This window comes from Phoenix dactylifera, chromosome 8, assembly GCF_009389715.1.
Source record: "Phoenix dactylifera cultivar Barhee BC4 chromosome 8, palm_55x_up_171113_PBpolish2nd_filt_p, whole genome shotgun sequence".
Classification (NCBI taxonomy): Eukaryota; Viridiplantae; Streptophyta; class Magnoliopsida; order Arecales; family Arecaceae; genus Phoenix; species Phoenix dactylifera.
Genome location: NC_052399.1, coordinates 9804498 through 9830598, shown reverse-complemented (window position 1 = coordinate 9830598; position 26101 = coordinate 9804498). Strand labels below are relative to the sequence as shown.

Below are 26101 nucleotides of genomic sequence, written 5' to 3'. Positions count from 1 at the left end.
AGAGTAGTTGCGTGGTTGTTTGCCTTAAGTCTAGTTTAGAAGCAAAATAGTACTTTGTATGAGGATTTTGTTATCCGTTAGCGTGCTACTGCTATGTGATCACTAGATGATAGAAATGATCTAATATAAAAAAACAAACCTTATCTGACCTCATCCCATCTTATCATACAAGTACAAATACCATCGAATATAACCATGACTTGTCCACAGTTCTCTTATCCCATTGATAACTTAGGTTGATGTAACCATCCCTAGAAACATACATGCATCGCATTGAATGGCACGATCCTGTCTCACACCAGTCACCACAGTTCTCTTATCCCATTGATAACTCAGGTTGGTGTAACCATCCATAGCAACATACATGCATCTCCTTGAATGGCACAATCCTGTCTCACACCAATCACCTCTGGCCACGTCAGATAGGGAGGGGTGCAATTAATAGAATTGTACTGCATAGCATTTCTCCAAAAGTAAATATCTCGGTTTCAATGACACTACGGAACCGTCAAGGATCAACAACAACAAAAAAAAAAAATGCCCATAGAGATTCCATAGGAGCTAGAAGCCTTCCAATAAATATAACAATCCACAGTCCCATTCAAAAGAAAATTAGTCAAAAAATATTATGTAATTTTTTTTTAATTTTATATAAATATTTAAAAATTTATTTAATAAATAATTAATATAAAAGTAAACACATGAATCTTGATATATTCCTTATTCAAGTATATCATAAACAATATCATAAACACCCCGATAAAAAGATATTATTTAAATTTTTGATCTAGCACCTACAATCTATTCAATAAATAATCAATATAAAATTAAATATATGCTGGTTGACCACAAAAATTATAATAACCACCTGAATTTATTTTACTGCAGAGTCAAAGGAGGCTTTGGACTATAAATGATCCTACTCGGAACATCTATAATCTTCACAGAGCTTCCATAAATAACACCGTCCCAGTACATTAACATTAACTAGGTGCGACATATAATAGGTTCAATAATGCAGCAAAATTGCGAAAAAATCAAAAAAAATACAGCTAAGAACATCTTCAAATTTGAAATGTTTTGTCCTCTTGTAATTCTCAGAAACCACCCAATTTCCATTCCAGCAGTGGTAGCCGGTATATCCCCCTTGCATTCATAATGTATAGGTGGAGTGAACAAAAAAAAACAATTTAACTGGAATAAACTTAAAAACAACATTCTCATTGTAAAATGACAGCAGAAATCACTCCTTACATTGGTTGGTACATTAGATATGTCACAACCACTCTGCGGTTCGCATGTTAAATTAGATTATCACTGCCACATCTCATGAAATCAGGGTAAGATCAAACATGATTGCCATCAAGCACATGCAGAAACCACTACTTACATCAGTCCATACAAGCATCTTCTCCACTAAAATCAGAAAGCCAACACAAAGAAATTCTACGCGTTAGATAAGTCAAACCAGCGCGATGCTGCTTTCACCACCAGGAGGCTTGCGGACACCACCAAAGTAATCTCGAGAAGTGGTCTTTCCATCTGAAAAGATATCATTGCCACTCATCTCCTTCAGCTTTGCCACGCTCAGTGGTTTATCCCCTGATCCTGGTGGTGCGTCTTCCTTGAAGATGTCATTGCCTGTCAGTTCTGCCACCTTCTGAGTGGGAATCTTCTTAGCTGTTTTGACCACAGGCTCCTTGCCAAACAAGAATCCGCTGGGATGCCCCGCGGACTAACAGGATGAATAAAACCACCAAGCATGTTAGATATTTAAAAGGAAAACACATAATATGTGCAAACTCATATGAATGTATATAGAATGCTAAGGAAGAAAAGGTATGAACACAGTCATGTACCGATCAAGAGTGAAATGAGCACATTAATCTAAAAGGTTGCATTTCATAGATGAAATTTATATGGGAGATCCTAGCAAAAACATCCTATCTCATAAGCTAGTGAAGATACATTACTTTCGCATACAATAGCATGTAGAAAGCAATATCAGAACTAACAATGCATTTAGAAATACACATGATTGTTGGAGAATGAAGTATAGATTTTTGGCATAAAGATGGGAAAAATTCAAAAATCCGAAGTGCAGCAAATAAATAAATACATTACATAATGCATGTAAAGCTCGGTAGGTACCCAGTGTATAGAGAGGAATGAACACCATTGCCAATTTTAAAGATGAGACTTGAAGTGTAAATAGGATATTATCTAGGAGGTATGAGATGTCTACAAACAAATGATAATATGTTTTAGAGAACTCGTCTATGCATCAAGTCATCTAAGAATCAAGACATTGTATCTTGATATTAAAACATAAGATATTTTATTTCTAAACATTTTAAGACCTTGTAGATCACAAACAGATGTCTGGATTTCATTTAACAAATCCCCATCTTTGAATTTAGCTATGGCTGTAAAAATCCTCTTCCAGCCCGCATGTATATGTGTGTTAGCACGCAACCACACAAGTTAGATCAGCCATGCGCACTGATAGGTTGAGAATTGGTGCATATATGCTACAGACTCCATTGAAAAGCTTACCCCAGGTATTTGAGTAAACTTTCGAATTTGCAAACTAATAATTCAAAGCCTCAATATATTCATTAAGTTAAATAAAAAACAATTCCATCAGTTTTTTTTAGAGAACAAAAGTTACTGGTTATGATCTACTATGAAACCGACTTCAGATTATTCAACAAGGAAAATTGAAAGCAACCTACTGAAGAGAAGAAGGATTGTTTTAAATTTACATAAAAAAACATTGGAATGCTCATAATCAGAGAATGGAAAACATTTCAAATAACATGTTAAACATAACAAATACATCCCAATCCCAAATCATTTATCCGGGGCTTCTCGCATCCTTTGAGGGATTTCCTATGTGCCAAACAATGTTCAGGAAACAGAATTGTTTCTGAAACATATTCATGGGAAGTAGCTGAGATAATTGCGAATATCCTGGCAAGTATATTCCAATTCAAGATATTACCCAAAACCTATCCAAATTTTTGTTGTAGAAGATATTAGTAACAAGGTTTGGGCTCTAAAGAGTAACAATAATGTATAGCGCAATGATGAACCTAGCTATGAAAGTCACATAACAATAACCATCAAATTTTGTGAAAAGCAGACACATATTTACAAAAAGGAAGTGCAAAGCTCATGCAATATCTCACTCACATTCGAGACTCTTACAGAGGGGGGTGAGTTTGGCAGTGTGGGCTCTCCAATGTCTTTGTTCATCTCAAAGTTCCATGCTTCGAGAGACTTGGGTGGAATTTCTGGTGGAGGAGCAAAGATGTCATGCCCACTAAGTTCCTTGCACTTTGCATCAGATAATTGTTTCTTCATATTAGCTTCTGATTCACTCTGCAAAGTTCCACTTAGTTCTCGCTGCTTTGCCACCTCTGCTATTGAGGTTGGCTTCTTGGGGGCAACACTCTCATCAGCACTGAATGAGATCTGGCTAATTGCACTAACCGTTTGCTGATACATGAACAAATTCTCCTTCAGTCCCACAGTAAATTAGAACTCCCTATTTATAACCAATTAAAACAAAACCAGGATCCCAGTTGAAGCAAATACATCATTTAGGTAAGCAATGATGTGTTAATGTTTTAATCTTAAAACAGATCTGCTTTTAACTTGGCAAAAGGATTCATCCAAAGTAAACAAGTGATGCAGAGTGCAGCAAATGATGATTATATAAGCACAGTTCAACTTCCATTCCTCTGTGTGTAGATACAAATCTATATTGGAGGTTATAAAGTCAAATGTATCAGCAAAATTTTGCAAAGACCCGACAATACTTAGAATTACAATTATGCTATTTTTATGAAGAAAATTAGTAGTATTTTCAGATATAGAATGCAAATTCATGGACCAGTGTGATCCAACTTTCAAATGGATATACTGTGGAGTTGGATTTTCAAGCACTGGTACAAAATGCATGTTGTATAATGTAAGAGATTCTTGAATCAATATGTTTTTTCAAATCCTTGTTAATCTGGAAGATGTACCTGATAAGTTCGTAAACTGGTTCGGTTATTAGGAATTGAGAAATCACTGCCAGAATCTGCTTCACCATCTTCACTGTCAGCAGCAAATATGCCACTTCCAGTCATTTCTTTTAGCTTTGGACCTGAACAAGGTTTCCTGAAATGGCAGTCCAGAATGTTACAAAATTCTAAGGCAATATGTATGTATGCATACATATGTACATAGAAGTATACATACAATACTGATGTATGTGCATGTATATATGCATGCATGTGTATGGATGTATGTATGTGCATACGACAAGCAAACCATGTATCAATAAATAGAAGTTCGCCACCACATGATTTACTCATTAAATTTTTATAGTATTTAAGCCAACTTTTCTCTTATCAGCACTACTTGTTGAAGCTACAAGAACCAATACAGTAATAGTTTTAGAATATAATTTCTAATCAAAACAGCCACAATGTAACAGATGCAGCACTCTTAAACAAATGTGTAATTATGCATATGCAAATGAAGTTCAATCTTATAACATAATACAACTGCAAGCATTCAATATTGGCTTAGAGAGAACAGGTAGGGTCCTAATGCATTCTCTACAAAAAGGGCAATGCAAGTTTATCCCCAGCAGGATGCATGCCTGCCTTTTAAAGAAGCATCCATCGGTGCATTAGTCCAAGGACACACCACAACATAATTTCACCTGCTCAGTGATAATAATTCAACAGACATATATAACGAAGAAGGGAACAAGGATGAGGAAACAAACAAAGATCTCAGGTGGGAGCCACTAGAAGTGAAATTGAAACTTCATGGAACATTTCCTTGCCTAGAAATTTATGACAGAATTGTTGTGATTGATATCGGGATTCAAGATGACCTCCAATAACCAGAGAGGCTTGCAGGGTATCCTTAGTCAACTTACCAACAACTCTACTAGGATATCCCAGAAAGTACCTGGCATGGCAAAAGGTGTGTTTTTAATGCAATTTAAAAGAAGGGTTGCTTTTCAGGGCCAAAACACCTATCTTGACATCATGGGTCACCAAAAAACCAGGTTTTTGCCCAGCTAGGTACTATGAAGCATTTTACCCTTCATTTACTGATGCCTGATAGATGAAGATAGTAAAGGTGTTAGGACTAAAAAAATCATATGAAAATCTAGAAAATTCAGTAAATATTCTATAGGATCGAAGAATTAAATGGAACCACTTTATAGGAATATATATGATTTTTACAAGCATACCAACTATGATGGAAACAGAACTTAGGAGATATTACAATAGTGGGCTACAATAGAATTTGATTGACCTATATCCAATCTACAATTCGCCCAACAATGGCCTCTGCTAAAGCGATCCCAATTTGTTTTAAATAGGCTTGAATTTAAACATCTAAATCATATCAAATATGGATTGGAAATGAATCAAGGAGACCCAAAATCAAAGTCTGTCATACTGTCCCATACTGACCATACCATACCATACTAATAAGGTACTAGTACGACATTGAAGTTCAGTTTGGTATATGAGCCACAATTTGTACTAGTCTGAATTAAGTGGAATAGCACCGTTTTGACCCATACCATCTGGTTTTGCGTAGCACCATGGCAAGGAATGAGAAAAAGGCATTTGGAGCCTATCTTGGCATAGGGTGGGTACCATACCGAGCCAACCATACTGTATTGAACTGGTAATATACCGGTAGAGGTCTGGACATCGGTTTTATAAATCTTGTCTAACATAAAACCAAACTGAAGCAAAACTGGTGCAGCAAGTTTTCAATACCCAACCCACCTTCCCCTAATTAAAAAACCAAAAAATCTGTTTGCTGGAAGTTATAACTATTATGCAGTAAAATCATTTATTATTTTGTTAATGACAGCTTATGTGTGGCTGTTAAAATTAATATCTATAAAATTGGTTGTTGATGACGCATACATATTGTTGTAATTATTGTTTTCTTGCATGACATGTTTCTAATACAATAAAGTACCAAAACCTGCTTGTTATTGCATATGGTCTGTGTTTAAGTTCATCATCAACCCCATTCAGCCAAATATACTTATGGATCAGCAAAACAGATCTAAAACCCAAGGAGATCAGGATATAAGTAGATAAAGCTTGGAAATTTTTTCTTTTTCTTTTTTGTTACCTGATCCAAATATGAATCTGGTTTGGAACATGCCAATAGGACGATCCAACCAGACCCACTTGCAGCCCTATGGACATGAGAGATATAAAACAAAGTGGCAAGTGATAACAATCCACAGTTAATAAAAGATCAATATCCCACCATTTGGCTTAGGCTTTGACAAATTAGAAGTTTTCTTATTGACTTTAAAAAATTGCATGCAACTGTACCCTGAAAACCAACATCCAAGGGAGCCTATAAGTTCGTTCCTAGACTAGATCTAACCCATAAATTCATTAAGCTATTCAAGTTAATGTTTAGTTGGGAATGCTAGGCCTAGCAGCACTAGGTCTAAACCTGACCCGAAAGTTCAAATCTAAGGTAAGGTTAGACAAAATCTCGAAATGGGATGTAAACAAGGTTAACCTATCAACCTGAAGACTTAAGATTGTTGGATGGAAGATGAACGTGCAGAATAGTTGGGTGACCAAATAGTTGAGAAATTATTATGGAACTTTTATCAATTTTTCCCCATTTTATTTGAGTACGCCGCAAAAAACAATTTTTTGAATTCTTACACTGATAATTTATGAATTTTTCATATTTCACTAACTAATTTAAAGCCTTTTAAAAATTATTCAATTTTTCCTAATCATGGAGACGTTTCCAATATTCATCAGACCAATAATCTCTTATCCTTCATTTTTCTCTTGAACATTGCCAAATTATGGACTTTCGATCAGATCAAATTAATCAGGAATGGAGTGTAACTATGTCAGAAAATACTAGTGGCAGCATTAGAAGCATAATCCAAATTGACATATTGATATAGTTTTGGCGGTTAATTAGTAGGTCGAACATCCAATGAAGTGGATTGGCATCATTGTCATGCATCTCCCGTTTTATATAGATGGGATTCAATTCTGACATTTTGAGATAAGAGAGGAACGCAGGAATAATGATGAGCTCTAAGAGTTACAGGTACACTCTTAAGTTGAGGGTAGATATTGCGTATACCAAGGTGATTACATTGTAAAATGAAATAGTTTTTTTTTTTTCAATAGTGACATGTGAACTATGTAGGTAAAAAAGAAGGCAGAGTTGGTCAGGATGACACTGCAAAGAGCAAGGAAGAGTTGTTTTGTCGCTTTTCAGGTAGGGATTCATAAATGTGAGCTCATGGAGAAGGGCACTCTGTGGCCATAGTGATGACCCAAAGATTGATTCATAGATTGATTTTGATGATCACAAAACCTTGAAGTATAGATACTAATGTTTATGTTGCAAGGAGAAAGATATTTATGTTGCAAGGAACATAGCAAGTTGGAAGAACACAAGAAGGCCTCTAAAAGCACTCAAGAAAAGTTGGAAGAAAGCTACAAGTTATTGGCCCAAGTCTCAAGTTCAAAAGATTCAAATTGGAGGAGCAAATTCAAGGAAAATTTAAAAGAATAGTCTTCGAGTCGACTCCTGAGGAATTCGAGTCGACTCCAATGCTTGGCGAGTCAACTCGAGAGTAGAACGAGTCGACTCCAGGGTGTAAAAGGCAGAAAAGTCAGAGAGGGATTTTCGACCCTGAGATTCGAGTCGACTCCTGAGGAATGCGAGTCGACTCCAATGGTTGTCGGGTCGACTCCAAAGAAAGCGAGAGTCGACTCTCAGTGGTACACAAGGGAAAACTCAGAGAAGCAGTTTTTGGACACTGAGATTCGAGTCGACTCCCACAAAGTTCGAGTCGACTCCAAAGACAGCGCAACCCCAAGACAGAAGACGGTATTTTCGTCTCTGAGAGGCGAGTCGACTCCAAGACAAGTCGAGTCGACTCCAAGGCAGCGCGGCTCCAAAATACAGAGGATCAGTTTTCCGACTCTGAGATTCGAGTCGACTCCCAGACAGCTCGAGTCGACTCCAAGGCAGCACTACACTAAGATGGCAGAAGACCAACTTTCGAAAACTGAGAGCCGAGTCGACTCCAAGGAAGTTCGAGTCGACTCCAAGACTGGACGAGCCAAAAGACAGAGGATCGGGAGTTCGGACTCTGGGATTCGAGTCGACTCCCAGGATAGTCGAGTCGACTCGAGTGGACAAAATTCAAATTTGGAACAGTTGCCGAGTCGACTCCGGAAAAGCTTGAGTCGACTCCCGCTACAGCCGAGTCGACTCCTGATCGCGCGAGTCGACTCCGATCCCAACGGTAATATTGTCAGGAGGTGCAGACTGGTTCCAACGGCTATATTTTTGTCTCTAACGGCTATATTCTTGTTTCCACTCCATCTAAAGCTATAAAAACAAGAAGAGAGCTAGGGGAGAACTCATGGAAGTGGGAGAGAACTTTTAGGGAAGAGATTCCAAACAGATTACAAGGGAAATCTCCCAAAAGCACAAAAGGGCCATTCAAAGTGAAATAGAGGGAAGAAGAGCATCCAAGTGAATCCCAAAGCTTCCTCTCCATCCGTGTGCTGCCTCAGTGATCCTCCACTTCGTGCCAAATCAGAAGAGGGTCAAGTAAAGAAGAAGTCGAGCTCCTTCATCTTCCAAACTCGTTTGAGGACTTCACTTTACTCTATTTGCTTATAGTGTTATATTTGCTTGTTTAAGAAGCTTTGATTTATCTTAAACTTTGTTATAATATCTTGTAACTTGATTCAATCACGGGATTGAATCAAGGGGTAAAGGTTTGTTGGTGAGCCAAAGGGAAAACCAACGGTGTAAGGTTTGTTGGTGAGCCAAAGGGAAAACCAACGGGGTTTAGGTTTGTTGGTGAGCCGAGGGTAAAACCAACGTGTAAGGGTTTGATTGTGAGCCCGGGAAAACAATCGGAGTGGTTCTAGTCGGTGAGCCTGGGAAAACCGACCGAGTTCGTTGTGCGCTCGTAAAACAACAAGTTGGGTTGTGAGCTTGTAAAACAACCGGCTGTAATCGGTAGGATTATAGTGAAATTCCCAAGAGGTCTTGGGGAGTGGATGTAGGTGCTGGGGTGCACCGAACCACTATATTTTTGTTGTGTTTGTGATGCTCTTTGTTGACTGACCTCCTCACTCACTTACTTAGATATTAAGCTTGCTTAACTCTTCTTCGTGCATCCTTTAGTTGCAAGCATAATCAATTTACTCAATCATTAAATTGAATAGCATACTAGGGCAAAATTAGACTAATCTTTTATTGAACCCACTGCTTAATAGTTGATTAGATTAGAATCATACTCTTGCTAAGGTTAAGCTTCACTAAGCATCCATACAACTTAGCATAATTAATCTAAAAGATTAGAAGTAGTTTAAAAGGTTTTAAAAGACCCAATTCACCCCCCCCTCTTGGGTTGTCACCTTGGGCAACAAGTGGTATCAGAGCAGGTGCTCAAATATTATTTGTAGTCTTAACCGACTAGAGCCAAAGATCATGACAACTCAAATAGATAGTTTTCTAGGAGAAGGACAATCAATTGATAGGCCTCCACTGTTTAATGGCATAGACTACACATATTGGAAAGCACGCATGCGCATTTTTATTCAATCACAAAACTATTATTTATGGAAAATCATAATAAATGACCTTCATACACTCTCTAAAACTATTAATGAAAAGGACTTAGCACAATTGAATGCTAATGCTATGAACATATTATATTGTGCTATTCATGAAACGAAGTTTAATGAAATTTCTGCATGCTTATCTGCTAAGGAGATCTGGGATACTTTAGAAACTATTTATGATAAATCTCAGATTAGCTCACATGTGCTTCAATTGCGTACTAACAATGAGATTGCAGAATCCTCCACAGTAGCCGAGTCGACTCCCAGTTCGTCCGAGTCGACTCCTAGAGAAGAACAGTCTGAAAGGCAGAGACACAGTCTTGAAGACCCTGTGAACGAGTCGACTCCAAGTAGTTCCGAGTCGACTCCCAAGCTAGCCGAGTCGACTCCAATAAGGTCCGAGTCGACTCCGAGGCAAATCAGCTTCCTAAAGACAAGGAAAAAGAGAAAGCAAGAAGAAAGGAAGAAAGAGATAAAAAGGAAGAAAGCCTTGACCAAGAAAGAGTCAAGCCAAAAAATAAAGGTTAGGAGCAACAATGATGATATTAGCTCCAAGAAACTACAAGAGGTAACTGACTTGTGCTTTATGGCACAAGAAGACAAGGTAAAATCTGAATCTACTCTTAGCTCAAATGATTTTCAAGAAGAATTCTCTTATGATGAATTATTAAATGCTTTTCATGAGTTGTATAGTGAATGTAGAAAATTAACTGTAAAGAATAAAAATCTTAAGAAACTAAATTCTGAAAATGAAAGCTTAAGGTCATTTTCAGAAGAATTGATTCAGAAAAATCATAGCTTAATTAAAGAAAATCAAAACTTACGCGAAGAAATTAATCAATTAAAATCTTGCATTAACAAATTCACCGTAAGCTCAGAAAGATTAAAAATGATGTTTGAAAGCCAACATGCTGATTTTGATAAATCAAAATTTAGCTTGACTCCTTCACTTAGCCATAAATCTCTAGAGAAAAAGGTTATCAATTTATCAAGCAAACCATTAAATAAGATAACTTATTTCAAAAATGAAAAGGATGGGAATAACAACTTTACCTATCGTTCTAGTATAATTAAATTAAATGGTAAAGTTATTACTATTAAACAGATATGGGTTCCAAAAGGAACCATATGTCCTAACTCTCAAGGACTCAAGCAAGCTTGGGTACCCAAAATGAGAAAATGAGGATGGACACATAGGTGTACCAAGGTACCCATGGAACATAAAGAAACTTAAAAAGTTATTAACAAAAAATAATAATGAAATCAGTAATTCTCGCATCCTCTCATACTGAAATTGTTTTATTAGTTGATTAAAACACATCTTGCAAGTATTAATCATTCTTTTCTTGTGATATAAGTGATATTTCTGATATGAAAAGAAAATATATCCAAATCACTCCATCTTTCTAGATTATGCTTTACTTATAGATGGATAATTTGGTAAATCAATTCTCCTAAGAATAACTCAATGAATTCTCTATATGCTTGACTGAGAGTTTTTATCCATGGCATTATTGTTCATTGATCATAGATATGAAAATGTGTACTTGGTATATCTTTGAATATATGTATTATAAATACTATGATCAAAGAATTCTTTTTGGCATATAAAATTAACTTATGCTAGTATGGACCTAATCTCAAAAGATCTTGTCATTGGTTTACTTAGAATATCTTCTGCAAGGTCAAAGTTTACTATGCATGTTAACTAAGGAAACAAACAAGAATCAATTTCTAAATCTAAAGATGTTGTTTCCATCACTAAGTTTTCACAAGCTTACATTGGATTTGTTTTTGGCAAGTAAAATTAAAGTATTTTCTGCATTTGCTAAATCTTGTGAAAGGGATCAAATGAAAAAGGTTTGCAAACTATGAAAGTAAAAGAAGTATCATGGCATAGTGTTGAAAACCAATTTTGTATTAAGTTGTGCACAGAAATAATATTGAATACAATTATTTCTGCACCAAAGAACACCATAAGTAAAATAGGGTTAATAGAATCCTTGAAGAAATGAAAAAGGCAATGTTGTACGATAGTCATTTAAAAGCTATCATCATTGCTTGTCATATATATGGTTTCTATTAGGTCTATATTTGATGAAAACTCCATTTGATCTTCTGAAAAATAGAAAATGAACTACTGCATATCTTTCATATTTTTCAGTCGTACACGTTATACCTGATATATTCTTATGAAAATAATGCCAAATCTGATAAAGATATTTCTATCCTTGGATATCATTCATCAAGCAATGCATATAGAATATTCAATGAAAAGATTCTAGTTAAAGAAATATCAATTCAGTTTATTCTTTATGAGACTAATGATTCATTATCAAGATACTAAAATCAAATTATATATGGATATGTTTAATCTTTTACATATGACAATCTGAAAACTTGTTAATAATTAGAACCAAATTGAGTTTTCAGAAATGCACTTAATGAAGAAAAATTGGTGACTACTAAAAGATTCAATCAAGAAAAGATGAATTAGATCTTGATGAAATTCTTGCATGATTAGAAGTAAAGATCACCATTATCATTTGCTTGCTTTATGAGCTTTATATTCTGTCAAATGAATGTGTAGAATATACGTCTATGTGGTTATTTCATTTAAAAAAAAAAAATCTATGTAAAATAACCACCTTATTTGAAAACACTCATTACCAATATGATAAAGCAATATGTGATTTGGAACAAGCATCAAAAGCATGATAGAATAATTATTTCATCAAACACCTAATAGACCAGATTGTGTGATCATTATGTGCCCTTATGCAAGACTTCAATCTAACTCTAATGAATCATAATTTATTGATAACAAATGAATCATAATCTGAATTTTGATAGAAACAAATGTTTAAGATAAATTGATTAAAACATAGTTAACATATCTTATTGATAATTATCTTAAGCAAATAGAATCTAAACTAAATTGACTTAAACTATCTTGGTTAATGAATCTATCTCTTTAGTTCAAATGATATGTGCTTGCTTATATTTAGGCAATCTCTTGAGTAAAGTGACTCAACATGCAACTATTGTCATATCTTATATTGAGTCATCTAGTTAAAAAATATATATGTTGGATGAATGCTTTGTATCTTAAAGAAACTAATGACCTTCCTTCAAGAAAGAAAAATGAGAGATTTCAACTTGAAGGATATCTTCATGAAAGATACACTAAACATTTACATGCAAACAAGAGAGAGGATCTTCTTCAGCCAAAAGTTCACACATAAGAAATCTAGTTTGGCTTGAAGAACATATAATGAATAGGTAATTTAGATACCTTTCTCACAAATTAGTTGAGCAAAGTCAGTAACTTAAATCTTATTATGGCATGATTAAATTCTTTAATTATTAATTTTTGATATCATGTCTATATGTGTATTGACTGACTTATACTTTTAGAAATTATTTCATGGTTTGCCCAAACTAAAATATATCTTTGCCTATGTCATAACCATGAAATACACAAGTATATGCTTAAAATGTTGATGTAAAATAACTTGTGAGAAGTTATGAAACCTTGAGCATAATGAAAATATTGTTTGCATGATATACATATATATGATACGTAAGATTAATTCTCTATTCTGCTCTCTCATGAAAATTACTTGAGAATAACAAAAAGAGAGAGAGATAAAGAAAAGAAAATGGATATTATTCAAGAGAAGTAAAATCCAAGTAGAGGCAAACACTTCAACCTTAAGGAAAAGCAAAACAAGCATAATATATTCGGCACATTTGGAAGGGATAAAATCTATAATTAATTACACTCAAACAGGGAGAGTTTGGAGTGAATATTTTAACCTTTCTATATTGCTCATCATAGGGATGGTGCCAATGGGGAGGCTAGTGGTAGTACCCGGCACTATTTGACCCAACTATTCGGTGTAGGGCATATTAGGGACGGCACAAGAGGGAGGCTAGTGGTAGTACCTCGTGCCCCTTCCCAACTCCACCGGATAGGGAGCAAATAGAGTATAGAGCATAAGAAAGTAAAAATGAAAGACAAAGTTAATAAAAGTATATAAGAAGAATCAAGTCAATTTTTTAAACACTTGAAAACATACTTTAAGGATGAACTCAGTGCAAGATTATATATAAATAGGGGGAGTTTATTTGAAAAGAATTGATTTTGATCCTTGACATTCTTGTACTTAGTATTTTAATGCATGACTTAACACATGGTATATTTTGCATATGGTATGATGTCTTGATTTATTGATTCTCAATGTTTTGTAATGCTTCATCCTTGGACAATTTGTTTGAATGTTTGAATTGCTACATAACATCTTTTGTTTGGTTCTATTGAAAAGAAATTTCAGATTTGTCATTCATAATCATCTCTAAAATCTGAAAGTCGAATAAAATTGTAGAAAGGAGAAGAGAAGAGTATCTCTATTTAGGAAAAATAAATTGATTTTGATCTATCTTTCTAATTGCCTAACTTTGATACATAATGTTCTAATACTTGTTAAAATATCCTTATTTTGTAATAATTTAAGATGAGCCACAATGTGAAAGATACATATCTCAAACTATGACTTAAAAAGCCTCTATTGAAAATCTTTATGAAATTCAGAATATGATTTTGTATAAAAGTTTAAACTCCATATGATTACTAAATAAAATGTTAATGTAAGAAAAACAGAATTTATTTTGATCGCTCCGATACACTTCCGAAACATATCATTTCTTATCTTCAAAGTGTACTCATATTGGTCTAAATGGTGTGTCTTTCAATGATCTTGATTACAAGCAAATATTTTTAAATATATGACTTTATTTTAATATTTAAAATTTTATTGAGCTTCATGTGTACATAGCTGAAAAACTGTGATTAAGAAATTGAAGTTTATAAAATATATACCTCAATGATCATCTATATGTTTTTCCCTCCTACATTATAAAAGACTTCCATTAATATAGTGAATGATCTTAAAGCCTAGAAATATTTCACCTCACTCAAATGAGTCTAAAAGAAAGAAAATGTAAATGGTTTTGAAAGAAACTGAGCTTCAAATGAATCATTTTTGATTAATATTTCAGTACATTTTCTCAAAGTTGAAGAGGAAGCATACCTTGTTCTTAAAGGATTAGAAAGAGTAATTGCTACAAATTTTGAATAATACTAGATTACTCTACATTCTCGATGTCATAGAATTTCAGTGTTATTCACGTTTATCACTATAATCTGAAATTCAACAATTTAAAATGATTAAAGAAGAATGCATCTTTTGAGGGGGAGCTTTAGATATTCAGTATCCTATCCCAAAGACACTTTATTTTGATGCATGCTTTGAACTTTATGGATTGATTTTGATGAACCTCCTTATATTGCAAGACATGCTTTAATTACCTTGAGATGAGTTCTATAAAGGTTGTCTTATCTCAAACCTTGAGTCTTATGAAAATAAGCTGAAACTTATAGAAAATATATTTTTGAGATTGACAATTTTGTTGAACATTATCTTAGGATTCTAAACTCTTAAATGGAATGATCAATTGAGGGGGAGAAAGAAAATTTCAGAAGGAGAGGTCTTATGGAACTTAATTACATGAATCTATAGGAGAGGGAAAGAATACTAAATGAAAAGTGATCCTAATACTCTCCAATATGTATCATCTGAAATTTAAATCTGAAAATCTTTATGATACACCTTGAGGCGTGTTATTTGGTTAGTATATCTTATGCATCACTCATGAACCAAATTACAAATCTTGAGAGCCTCTAACTTAATGAAAAAGGGGGAGAATAACGTGTAATTGACTTGAACTTTAGAACTTAAATTGTGTGCCAATTCATATTGTTATGTATCAAATTGTGCTTACTTTCTACAGAGATAAAAGAAAGTCTCTAAAGAAATCATGTTGCATGATTTCATATTTTGGTGTTTGTGCCCCAATGATCTTATTATCATTAAAGAACTTTGAAGTTATTAAGACTTAATGATCCAACATGATGATGTGTCTTTTACATATATAGGTTTTGACCTGTTACTCTGAAAATTAATTAAATTGCTCTCCTGTTGATAAAACACTTAATAGATTGGGCAAAAGATCTTAAATGAACAAGCTTTCATACTTATTATTGAAGAGATGTTAGACTTCCATTCGTGCTTTTCATTGAATATCATTTGTGGTACTTCTTGAATTAACCTAAGAGAGATTCCACCCACACTTGATTAGAAAACTATCTGTGGTATCAAATTAGAAAACTTCTTGAAATCACATTCAATGTGTTCTGCTCTGAAATTATCTTAATTGGCTCTGATCTGTGCTCACTAATCTGATTCCAATATTATTGCCTTGAGTTATATGATTCATATTCTTGCAATAATTCAACATTCAAATCAGAGTACAATAAGGAAAAGAAATATTTGTGCTTAATGTTTCCCTATTTTTTTTGATGTTGTCAAAAAGGGGGAGAAATATTTAAGTATATGCTTATAATGCTTTTTGTATTTTGTATTGAGTACAAATCAGCTTAAATTGATTGTGTTAAGCTGATTGAATCTAAAGCAGTATCATGAAGTATGTTTCAAATATATATGTTTTCTACTTCATGCAACTTAGCTATGTATTACTTCTAGAAAACAATATCTTTTATATTGCATATACTCCAAGTTTTGTCATCATCAAAAAGGGGGAGATTGATGACCCAAAGATTGATTCATAGATTGATTTTGATGATCACAAAACCTTGAAGTATAGATACTAATGTTTATGTTGCAAGGAGAAAGATATTTATGTTGCAAGGAACATAGCAAGTTGGAAGAACACAAGAAGGCCTCTAAAAGCACTCAAGAAAAGTTGGAAGAAAGCTACAAGTTATTGGCCCAAGTCTCAAGTTCAAAAGATTCAAATTGGAGGAGCAAATTCAAGGAAAATTTAAAAGAATAGTCTTCGAGTCGACTCCTGAGGAATTCGAGTCGACTCCAATGCTTGGCGAGTCAACTCGAGAGTAGAACGAGTCGACTCCAGGGTGTAAAAGGCAGAAAAGTCAGAGAGGGATTTTCGACCCTGAGATTCGAGTCGACTCCTGAGGAATGCGAGTCGACTCCAATGGTTGTCGGGTCGACTCCAAAGAAAGCGAGAGTCGACTCTCAGTGGTACACAAGGGAAAACTCAGAGAAGCAGTTTTTGGACACTGAGATTCGAGTCGACTCCCACAAAGTTCGAGTCGACTCCAAAGACAGCGCAACCCCAAGACAGAAGACGGTATTTTCGTCTCTGAGAGGCGAGTCGACTCCAAGACAAGTCGAGTCGACTCCAAGGCAGCGCGGCTCCAAAATACAGAGGATCAGTTTTCCGACTCTGAGATTCGAGTCGACTCCCAGACAGCTCGAGTCGACTCCAAGGCAGCACTACACTAAGATGGCAGAAGACCAACTTTCGAAAACTGAGAGCCGAGTCGACTCCAAGGAAGTTCGAGTCGACTCCAAGACTGGACGAGCCAAAAGACAGAGGATCGGGAGTTCGGACTCTGGGATTCGAGTCGACTCCCAGGATAGTCGAGTCGACTCGAGTGGACAAAATTCAAATTTGGAACAGTTGCCGAGTCGACTCCGGAAAAGCTTGAGTCGACTCCCGCTACAGCCGAGTCGACTCCTGATCGCGCGAGTCGACTCCGATCCCAACGGTAATATTGTCAGGAGGTGCAGACTGGTTCCAACGGCTATATTTTTGTCTCTAACGGCTATATTCTTGTTTCCACTCCATCTAAAGCTATAAAAACAAGAAGAGAGCTAGGGGAGAACTCATGGAAGTGGGAGAGAACTTTTAGGGAAGAGATTCCAAACAGATTACAAGGGAAATCTCCCAAAAGCACAAAAGGGCCATTCAAAGTGAAATAGAGGGAAGAAGAGCATCCAAGTGAATCCCAAAGCTTCCTCTCCATCCGTGTGCTGCCTCAGTGATCCTCCACTTCGTGCCAAATCAGAAGAGGGTCAAGTAAAGAAGAAGTCGAGCTCCTTCATCTTCCAAACTCGTTTGAGGACTTCACTTTACTCTATTTGCTTATAGTGTTATATTTGCTTGTTTAAGAAGCTTTGATTTATCTTAAACTTTGTTATAATATCTTGTAACTTGATTCAATCACGGGATTGAATCAAGGGGTAAAGGTTTGTTGGTGAGCCAAAGGGAAAACCAACGGTGTAAGGTTTGTTGGTGAGCCAAAGGGAAAACCAACGGGGTTTAGGTTTGTTGGTGAGCCGAGGGTAAAACCAACGTGTAAGGGTTTGATTGTGAGCCCGGGAAAACAATCGGAGTGGTTCTAGTCGGTGAGCCTGGGAAAACCGACCGAGTTCGTTGTGCGCTCGTAAAACAACAAGTTGGGTTGTGAGCTTGTAAAACAACCGGCTGTAATCGGTAGGATTATAGTGAAATTCCCAAGAGGTCTTGGGGAGTGGATGTAGGTGCTGGGGTGCACCGAACCACTATATTTTTGTTGTGTTTGTGATGCTCTTTGTTGACTGACCTCCTCACTCACTTACTTAGATATTAAGCTTGCTTAACTCTTCTTCGTGCATCCTTTAGTTGCAAGCATAATCAATTTACTCAATCATTAAATTGAATAGCATACTAGGGCAAAATTAGACTAATCTTTTATTGAACCCACTGCTTAATAGTTGATTAGATTAGAATCATACTCTTGCTAAGGTTAAGCTTCACTAAGCATCCATACAACTTAGCATAATTAATCTAAAAGATTAGAAGTAGTTTAAAAGGTTTTAAAAGACCCAATTCACCCCCCCCCTCTTGGGTTGTCACCTTGGGCAACACATAGCACTCCATGAAGCTAGTCCCTGTGGCACGACTTTCTTCCTTGCTCTGCACAGTATCTTCTATTCCATCGGAACAATGGTCGCTCATGGCCACCATCGGTTTTAAAATCTCAATGAGAAATCTTGGACTACAAATTCTCCTCAACCTGACTAAAACATGATTATTTTGGTCATCTATAAATCATCCTAGACACCTTAATTTACTTGTTTGGGTCCTCAACCATCTTCACAATCCAGCCTGATCCAATTTACAAATGTTTTGGTTCAAATTGTTTCTAACCCTGTTCTTAAGATCATGCTCAGCAATAAGTAAAACTCATCTTTACTTGGTCTGTCAAAAATCTTATATTTTTGAGTTCATATACATATGTATAAAGTACCTCATAAACTACCATGTCTCTTTCAAGTTATTCGTCAAAATCATTTATGTATAATCAGTTATAATATATTTTCTAACGACTCATGTACATTCTGTAATGCATTTCAACTGAACTCTTACCATAAGGCAGATCTCAGAATCAGTTTGACACGTTCAAATCATGAATATATTCATTTTGTTACTCAGAACTTTGGCCTATGACATGCCCTCGATGGTCACCATAACTATTATACTAGAAGGAAATCACAAATTCAAGGCGTGGTCAGACATATTAAATCAAAACAAAAGAAAATCTTGTTCCTTTTTTCCTCTCTTTCTCTCTCATAAAAAGAGCAACTCTTCGGATACCCAAAAAAGACATTTTTGATTCATCCGAAGAACATCTTTATTTTACAAAATAATTTTTCACAAAATCCTAGCTATAAAAAACTACTGTCCTCGAATCATGAGGACATTAACAACAGAGCACTTCACAGAAGAGAACATTTTAGAAGGCAGAAACAAAAAAGCATTTCGATCCCAAAATCAAGAACCAAAAAGCACTTGAAAACCCCAGAATCGAAGTCCAAAATCGACCAGATCTCACCTCTTGAGCACGCTGTCCGCCTCCTCCTCCGTCATCTGCCCCCCGAACAGCACCTTGCTGATCCCTCCCGAAGGCTGCAAGGGTCCGCCGGGAAAAAAACACCGTCAGCCGCCGGTAAGAGTCCATAACTCAAGGAAAGGCCACCGCATTCCCCGCCAGAGGCGGTCGTACCTGGTGCGGCCGGCGCGATTTCGAGTCCGCCGCCGGTGGATCCTCCGGTGGCGCCTCCGGCCACGTCAGCAGATCCGCCGTCGAGGTGTGCGGCTTCCTCACCGGCACGCTCCTCTCCATCGCTTCCTCTCAACCCCCCTCTCTCTCTCCTCCGATGCTCTCTCAGTCACATGAAGAGGAGTAGAATATACGAAAGTTGGGCCTTCTCTTTTCTAAGCGCTCTCTCTCTCTCTCTTTCTCTCTCTCTCTTTCTCTCAGAGGTCGACCGCTGAGTTGGTGGACCAGCCCATCCGCGAAGCAACACGCACGGAAGCGTTTGGTGGACCAGCCCATCCGTGTTGCTCCGCGGTTGAAGTGGTCCACCAGCTGAGCGGTGGACCTGATCCAACCAATAATACTCGAGTAGCTAGCTCGATCTCCGGGATGACGTGGCGCGCTCTGCAGCCTCTTTATTCTCTCTCTAGATCCCGTCACCGGTTCACGGCAGATTCGCTCACTTGCTTCGCTTTAATTTATTGCTTGCGTGCAAGCGGATGGGCTTGGCGGTTCAGCTTACGGGGAAGCTGATGGTATCTCCGGTTCGGATGGCTATGTTTTGGGAAAGAGCAAAGCTACAAGCCACTTCTGGCACCAAATATTTCTCCTCTTTTTTGGAATATCATATCTGGTAATAGGTTCCAGATAAGGAAAACCAATCGAGGATTAAAGGAAAATCATGACCATCCAGAATAGAATTGGAACTCGGATGTCCTGTTTAGATAATAAGAGATATTACTATTCTCGAACTAAATTTGGTAGTTGTTCTGTTATAATTTGAATTTCAATACATTTGAAATAAGGAAGGCGGCACCGGTAATTAATGCATACAGTATATGTATATATGTATGTGCGCGCGCGCTTTTATTTAAAAATTTTTATGCGGATATATGGTATATATCATCAAGATCATCGCTTCAATTTAAACCATCTTTCTTAAACTTTTTGAAATTTGAATATACATTTCTTTCCTCAAAATTTTGAGCAACAAATCTGTATCTGTGTTTTTAGTTAAGCATAGGGTGAATCTATTATCTATTGCTCCTCTTAAAACATGTTTTGCACTACATGTTATAAAGATCTAGTAGGCATAATTTTTATGAGGGTATGATATTGCAGATATAGATAAACTATGAATTATATTGACATGTATAAAACTTTATAGGAAGGTATGTTTGCGATGCTCTTGGCGCCTCGAGCGTTTCATTTATACATAAATGACGTCACGCTTAAGCATGAAAATGGGCAAAGAGGAGAATATATTTGACATTGTTGTAAAATTATTTCATGTATATTTTTCAAAAAAAAGCAATTTTCATAATTGAAAAGGAGTCCCCTAATTTGGAGCCATAAGCCTTGCATGTTTGGTGTAAGCTAGTGATGAATTTTTGTCAGAGAAATTAGCTTAAGATTTCCAATAAGTTGTATTTTAATAGTTTCCATAGCTTATGTTAGAGAGGCAAAGACATGTATCATGTAATTGAAGAATCTTTTTTATGTGCACTTGTTATCCAATATCCACTCTGCTTACCAAGGTTAGAATTCTAATTTGGGTTAATTTGAGTTATACTTGTCATGGTTATTAACTTTATTCTTTCTCTCTGGGTTGGAGGAGCACCTATGACTCTAAGAATAATAAACATGCAACAATTTGAATTATGTCAATGACACAAGCTGAGGACGTAGCACAGGCTTCAAATTCATCCAGCAAAAGATTAAAGCAAGCAATACAAGAAAAATAAATCTAAACCTAGAATTTTGAAAGCAATTATCAATTTAAAAATTAAAAACTAAGTTTCTAGATACTAATTAGAAAGAAATTAGAAGAAGGGTTAACTAGTAGTTTTTTTTGCATGAGTGTCAAGAAGACCTCATTATCCCAAGATGACCTCGTTATCGCCAGGGACTCCTCCAATTGACACCTTCAAGATACTTGGCAACTAAAGACTCCCCAACTAATTGTTTTGCTAGTTATCACAATCCACAAAAATCATGCAAAATCCACCATGCAAAAAAGAGAATATACCAAGCACATCAAGTAAATACGAAGCTTTATTAATTTTTTAATAATCAAAATTGAGTACATTGAGATATTTGGAGGGTTGGATTCCTAAGATCCATAAAATCTTTAGCAAAAATAGTTTTCTAGGTCCTATAGGACTTGTAAACCAAGTAACAAATATTTCTATAGAGATTAAAAAAGTGACCAAAAATGTAATCATCCTCAATTTAGTAAAACCATGGAATGGTATTTTCATAATTAAGTTGAACTTTATCGGTAATACATCAGCATTATAGATCTTCAATAAAATGGCTAAAAATTTCTAGTTTCGATTAAGGTAGTTCAAAATGATCTAGAAAGCTACATTGATGTTGGACTTTTTGGAAATGGTTTCTCTCATGCCCCAAATCTGGGATATAATACGACCATGCTACCGAGAGATACAACCCATGATAACACGAAGTCAAGCATTACATTTAACTTCCAAATCCATCACAAATAAAATATAATAAATAAAAATCTAATTTTCATCATCCATTAGATAACAAAGTAAACATCAATTTAAAGAATCTAAATCCAAATATAAATACCAAATCCCATAATCTTCAATATTTAAAAATTACTAAGCTACAAACTTATAATCGACTAAGAAACTAAAATTCAGCTATAAATTGCCAAGCTTGCTAGGACAAACTCCTAAGCCTGAACCATGCTTCATCCTTACTGACCCTATTTGTTTGAAGATGGAAAAATAAAATAGAGATAATTAAGCAACACAGCTCAGTAAGTAAATCTTTCATTACCTTACGAGATCAATCATAAGGTTTTGCATAAATTGATGCATCATATAGAGAAAATAACAATTATTGCAAGATAGAATATCTTATAGTATCATATGTAAAGTAAGCCATAAAGTCAATCATGCATGTATAAGTCATCAATATGTCTTAAACATAATTTCAGGTGTATAACATAAATAAAATTATAAATTATTTATCATTTAACCATATCATTGATTAAATTACTACTCTCAGACTAAATGCTAAGGTCATTATACCCTTGACAGAGCCATAATCGATAAATACCAACTAATACTATCTGTTGGTAGGGTCGTATGCCAACTATTATTACCCACTGACAAGGTCGTATGTCAGCTATTATTATCCGTTGGTAGGGTTATATGCCAACTACTGTTACCTACTGATAATATCATATGAAACTAGTGAACTAGCTCTGGATGTTGATCTACCCTACTTTTAGAGATCATATATAGTTATATGAGAGCATTTTGCCACAGTTATCTTAAATAATATTCTCTTGAATCATACATGAATAAATTGCTAAAAAGCTATAAAGAGTTCACAGTTCATTATTAACCCTTAAACAATAGAATAATCAAGAAACTATTGTTTTCATAACAAAAATATAAATATCATAAATATGGAGTTGATAGTTTATAAACAAGTCATTAATATTAAAATATTTATGGAATCATTATTTCGCAATAAATCATGAGTTTCATAATATTATATGCTTGGTCTTTAATTTTTTTAAAAAATATGATATTTTCACATGCAAATCTTATGCATAAAAAACATAATAATCAGAAAAATAATAAAGCATACAAGATCTACTTATCTCTTTTATCTTAGACTTACAAACTTTACTAGATGAATTTGCTAAACCTATTTAAAAATATTAAAAGCAAAATTAATTCCTATTCAGTAACTTTACTAGTTTTAAAGTAACAAGAAGAGGGAGAAAGGAGATATTCTAGAGAGAGAAAGTTGAGAGAGAAGTGGATAGTCGGGGGTCGTGCCAGGGGACTTGGACAGTTGCCTAAGGTGGTGGACGGTCGGCAAGAAAATCCAAGAAAAAGGCTCAAAAAATAGGAGAATCAGAGCCTTTTCCTGATTTTCGACCATTGGTCGCTCACGGGCGGCCATGGCTCCACTAGGGAAGAAAGTAGGGAGGCCAGGCGACTCAACCAAGGCCTCGACATCAAGGAACGGTGGCGTCGGTGACCGAAAAAGAGGAAAAACTTTAGCCCAAAATAAGGAAAAAAACAAGGTCTAAGTTTCGATCAATTTTCGGCTGATTGCTAGAGCCGACTGTCATGATTTTGGGTTATGGAGAGAAGAGGAAGGTCGGGGTTGTTACGTAGGTGGTGTCTCAAGCTCTAATTTTTGGGGAACATGAAGGTGAGCTGCCATGAATTCAAAGAGAGAAAAGAGGGCTCGATGATTGTTGGTGGAGGGCTATGGAGGTGGGCCTCTCTCTCTCTTATGGAGGAGCCCTAGGGTCCCTCAGGAACTTCTCATCTCGGTCGAAATTGCCGAAAGGAGAAGAGGAAGACTCCTCGGCTGGTACATGCTCGTTCGCCCCCCTTTGGGCCGAACTTGGGCCGGTCAAATGGGCTGGGCCCAGGTGGGCCTTAATAGTTTTGTCTCAAAATGCAATTTATAGTAATAGTAGTGATGCTCTATTTTGAACTGATATTTGGTGGAATGTAATTTGACCTATTATTAACTTATTTGCAAAACTTAAATTCATTGGATACTTATGAGTCAAGGGTCACCTTGTATTTTTTATTTTATTAAGTGTTTGGAGATCTTTCTGGGGTTTTTGGCAGTGAAGGTATAGGCTTGGCCCTTGACCTTGTTTCAGGACGATTTTGTCCTGCATCCACGACTCTCTCGTCAATTTCGATGAAGTTTGGTCGTGTTACCTATTGTAAAATGGTGCAGGATTGAATGACCATGGACCCCAGCTTTTCTAGCCTAGCTTGGCGAATTCGGCTCCCGATAAATTAAAGCCTCGTTATCTCTGAAGTATTCTCAGCATGATTCTCCCAAGTAGGCTGAGCTAAGGGTGAAACATTTTTGAGATGTTGAGTCCTTCCCCTTCTCCCTTGAGCAATCTCACCATGGATCCACCACTGAACAAGTCTTTGTCATGTATTGTAGGATCTGGTAATGCTTTTGCTGCCTTCATGTCTCACAAGACCAGTTGTTCATTTAGCACCATGCTTGTACTATGTTACTCCACGCTCAGCAGTTATTATATATATTGAATGCCACTGATGTGCATGCACTGGTTGTTAGCAAGCAGGGTCTTGAATAACCTAACAAATGCCTCGGATTTGGATGGGTGTATTTCTTGGCGTGCATGCATGACAAGGTCTCTCACAAGAAATTAACACTGTTGGGCAGCAAATCAAATGGACAGACCATCTATCTGTCTCCCTAAAATTTGCGATAGCATGGCGTAATTGGGGATGCCAATGAGAACCCATAGTTATTGTAAGTATAGATCTATACTTATGCAGTCATCAAGATGTTAGTTTAGGGTGTTAAATTTTCCACATACTTCCTGTAATTAAGTGCTTAATTCGGAACAAACATCATCAGACCACACACACACACACACACACACACACACACAGAGAGAGAGAGAGAGAGAGAGAGAGAGAGGGAGAGAGGGAGAGGGAGGGAGGGAGGTATATCAACACCAGGCCATATGGAGAAACAAAAATTATACAATTAGATTGAAACAAATGCACAGTAATATAAGTTTAGCATGGAGAACTACTCGCATGCATCATCTGCCACTGCAAACACACCCACCTCGTCCTCGCCCACGCTCCTCCACTCACAGTCTCCACAGCTACATCCCTCCTTCCACTCTACCCTCCGGCCAACTCTCCCATTCTCCGCCGCTTTTGACACTCCAACCTCCACCCTGACCACCAACACAGGCGGCTCAACGGCAACGGGCAAACATTTCGTCGGACCAAGACTAACCTGTCTCTCTACGGACATGTCAGTTGACCCCCATACATCTCTCCATGCAATCTCAGCTCTTCCGAAAAGCTCAGACCTTGCTAGTCTCCCAAGAACCGGCATCTCTTTCCTCCGGCGTAGCTCGAACACGATGCTGTGTTGCTCTCGTAGCTCTTGCATCCGGCTCGAGGGCCCCTGACACTCCACCGATGCGATGCAGTCCCATGTTAGATCATCCCTCGATGGGATTTCACGAGTGTCGATCTGAATCCTCCTTCCACTCCCAGCAGAGATATAGCATCTCATAAAGAGATTCTTCGTGAGACCAACGTTGCCGAGATTGGTCAGTCTGATGTAGCTTAGTTTACATTGGAGGTGGAGGGAATCATGGGATTCAGCCATTGTGATCATCAAGAAGTGATAAAGAGTGGGGAAGCACATGCACGATGGGTGGGTTGAAGAAGGAGGATTGCTTGCTTCTATAATGCAAATGGCAAGTGTCTGAAACTTTGGGGTGCATGCTTTAAGAAACCACCATCCAGCTCTCCTTTGATTTTGATTTTGATTTTGCTTTTGAGTTGCTGGGATCTCAAGCGGCTTGCAAAAGGACCCTTGGCAACGTCAAAGGACAAACGCCCCTTCCGCACTGGTGGGCCACGGAAAATTG

The 26101-nt window shown here is 36.6% G+C and overlaps 2 protein-coding genes across 2 annotated transcripts; both read right to left on the bottom strand.

Moving 5' to 3' along the window:
- Positions 1–1172: 1172 nt before the first annotated feature.
- LOC103711260 lies at positions 1173–19802 on the bottom strand. Its single transcript, XM_008797342.3, has 5 exons — positions 19615–19802; positions 19444–19517; positions 4035–4170; positions 3196–3501; positions 1173–1735 (listed from the first exon to the last, which is right to left on the bottom strand). Exons 1-5 carry the CDS (start codon positions 19732–19734, stop codon positions 1463–1465), a joined length of 909 nt encoding a protein of 302 aa, XP_008795564.2. The 5' UTR covers positions 19735–19802; the 3' UTR covers positions 1173–1462.
- A 5370-nt stretch (positions 19803–25172) lies between these two features.
- On the bottom strand, positions 25173–25971 carry LOC120111775. The gene has a single exon (XM_039129674.1). It carries the CDS (start codon positions 25873–25875, stop codon positions 25240–25242), a length of 636 nt encoding a protein of 211 aa, XP_038985602.1. The 5' UTR covers positions 25876–25971; the 3' UTR covers positions 25173–25239.
- Positions 25972–26101: the final 130 nt, after the last annotated feature.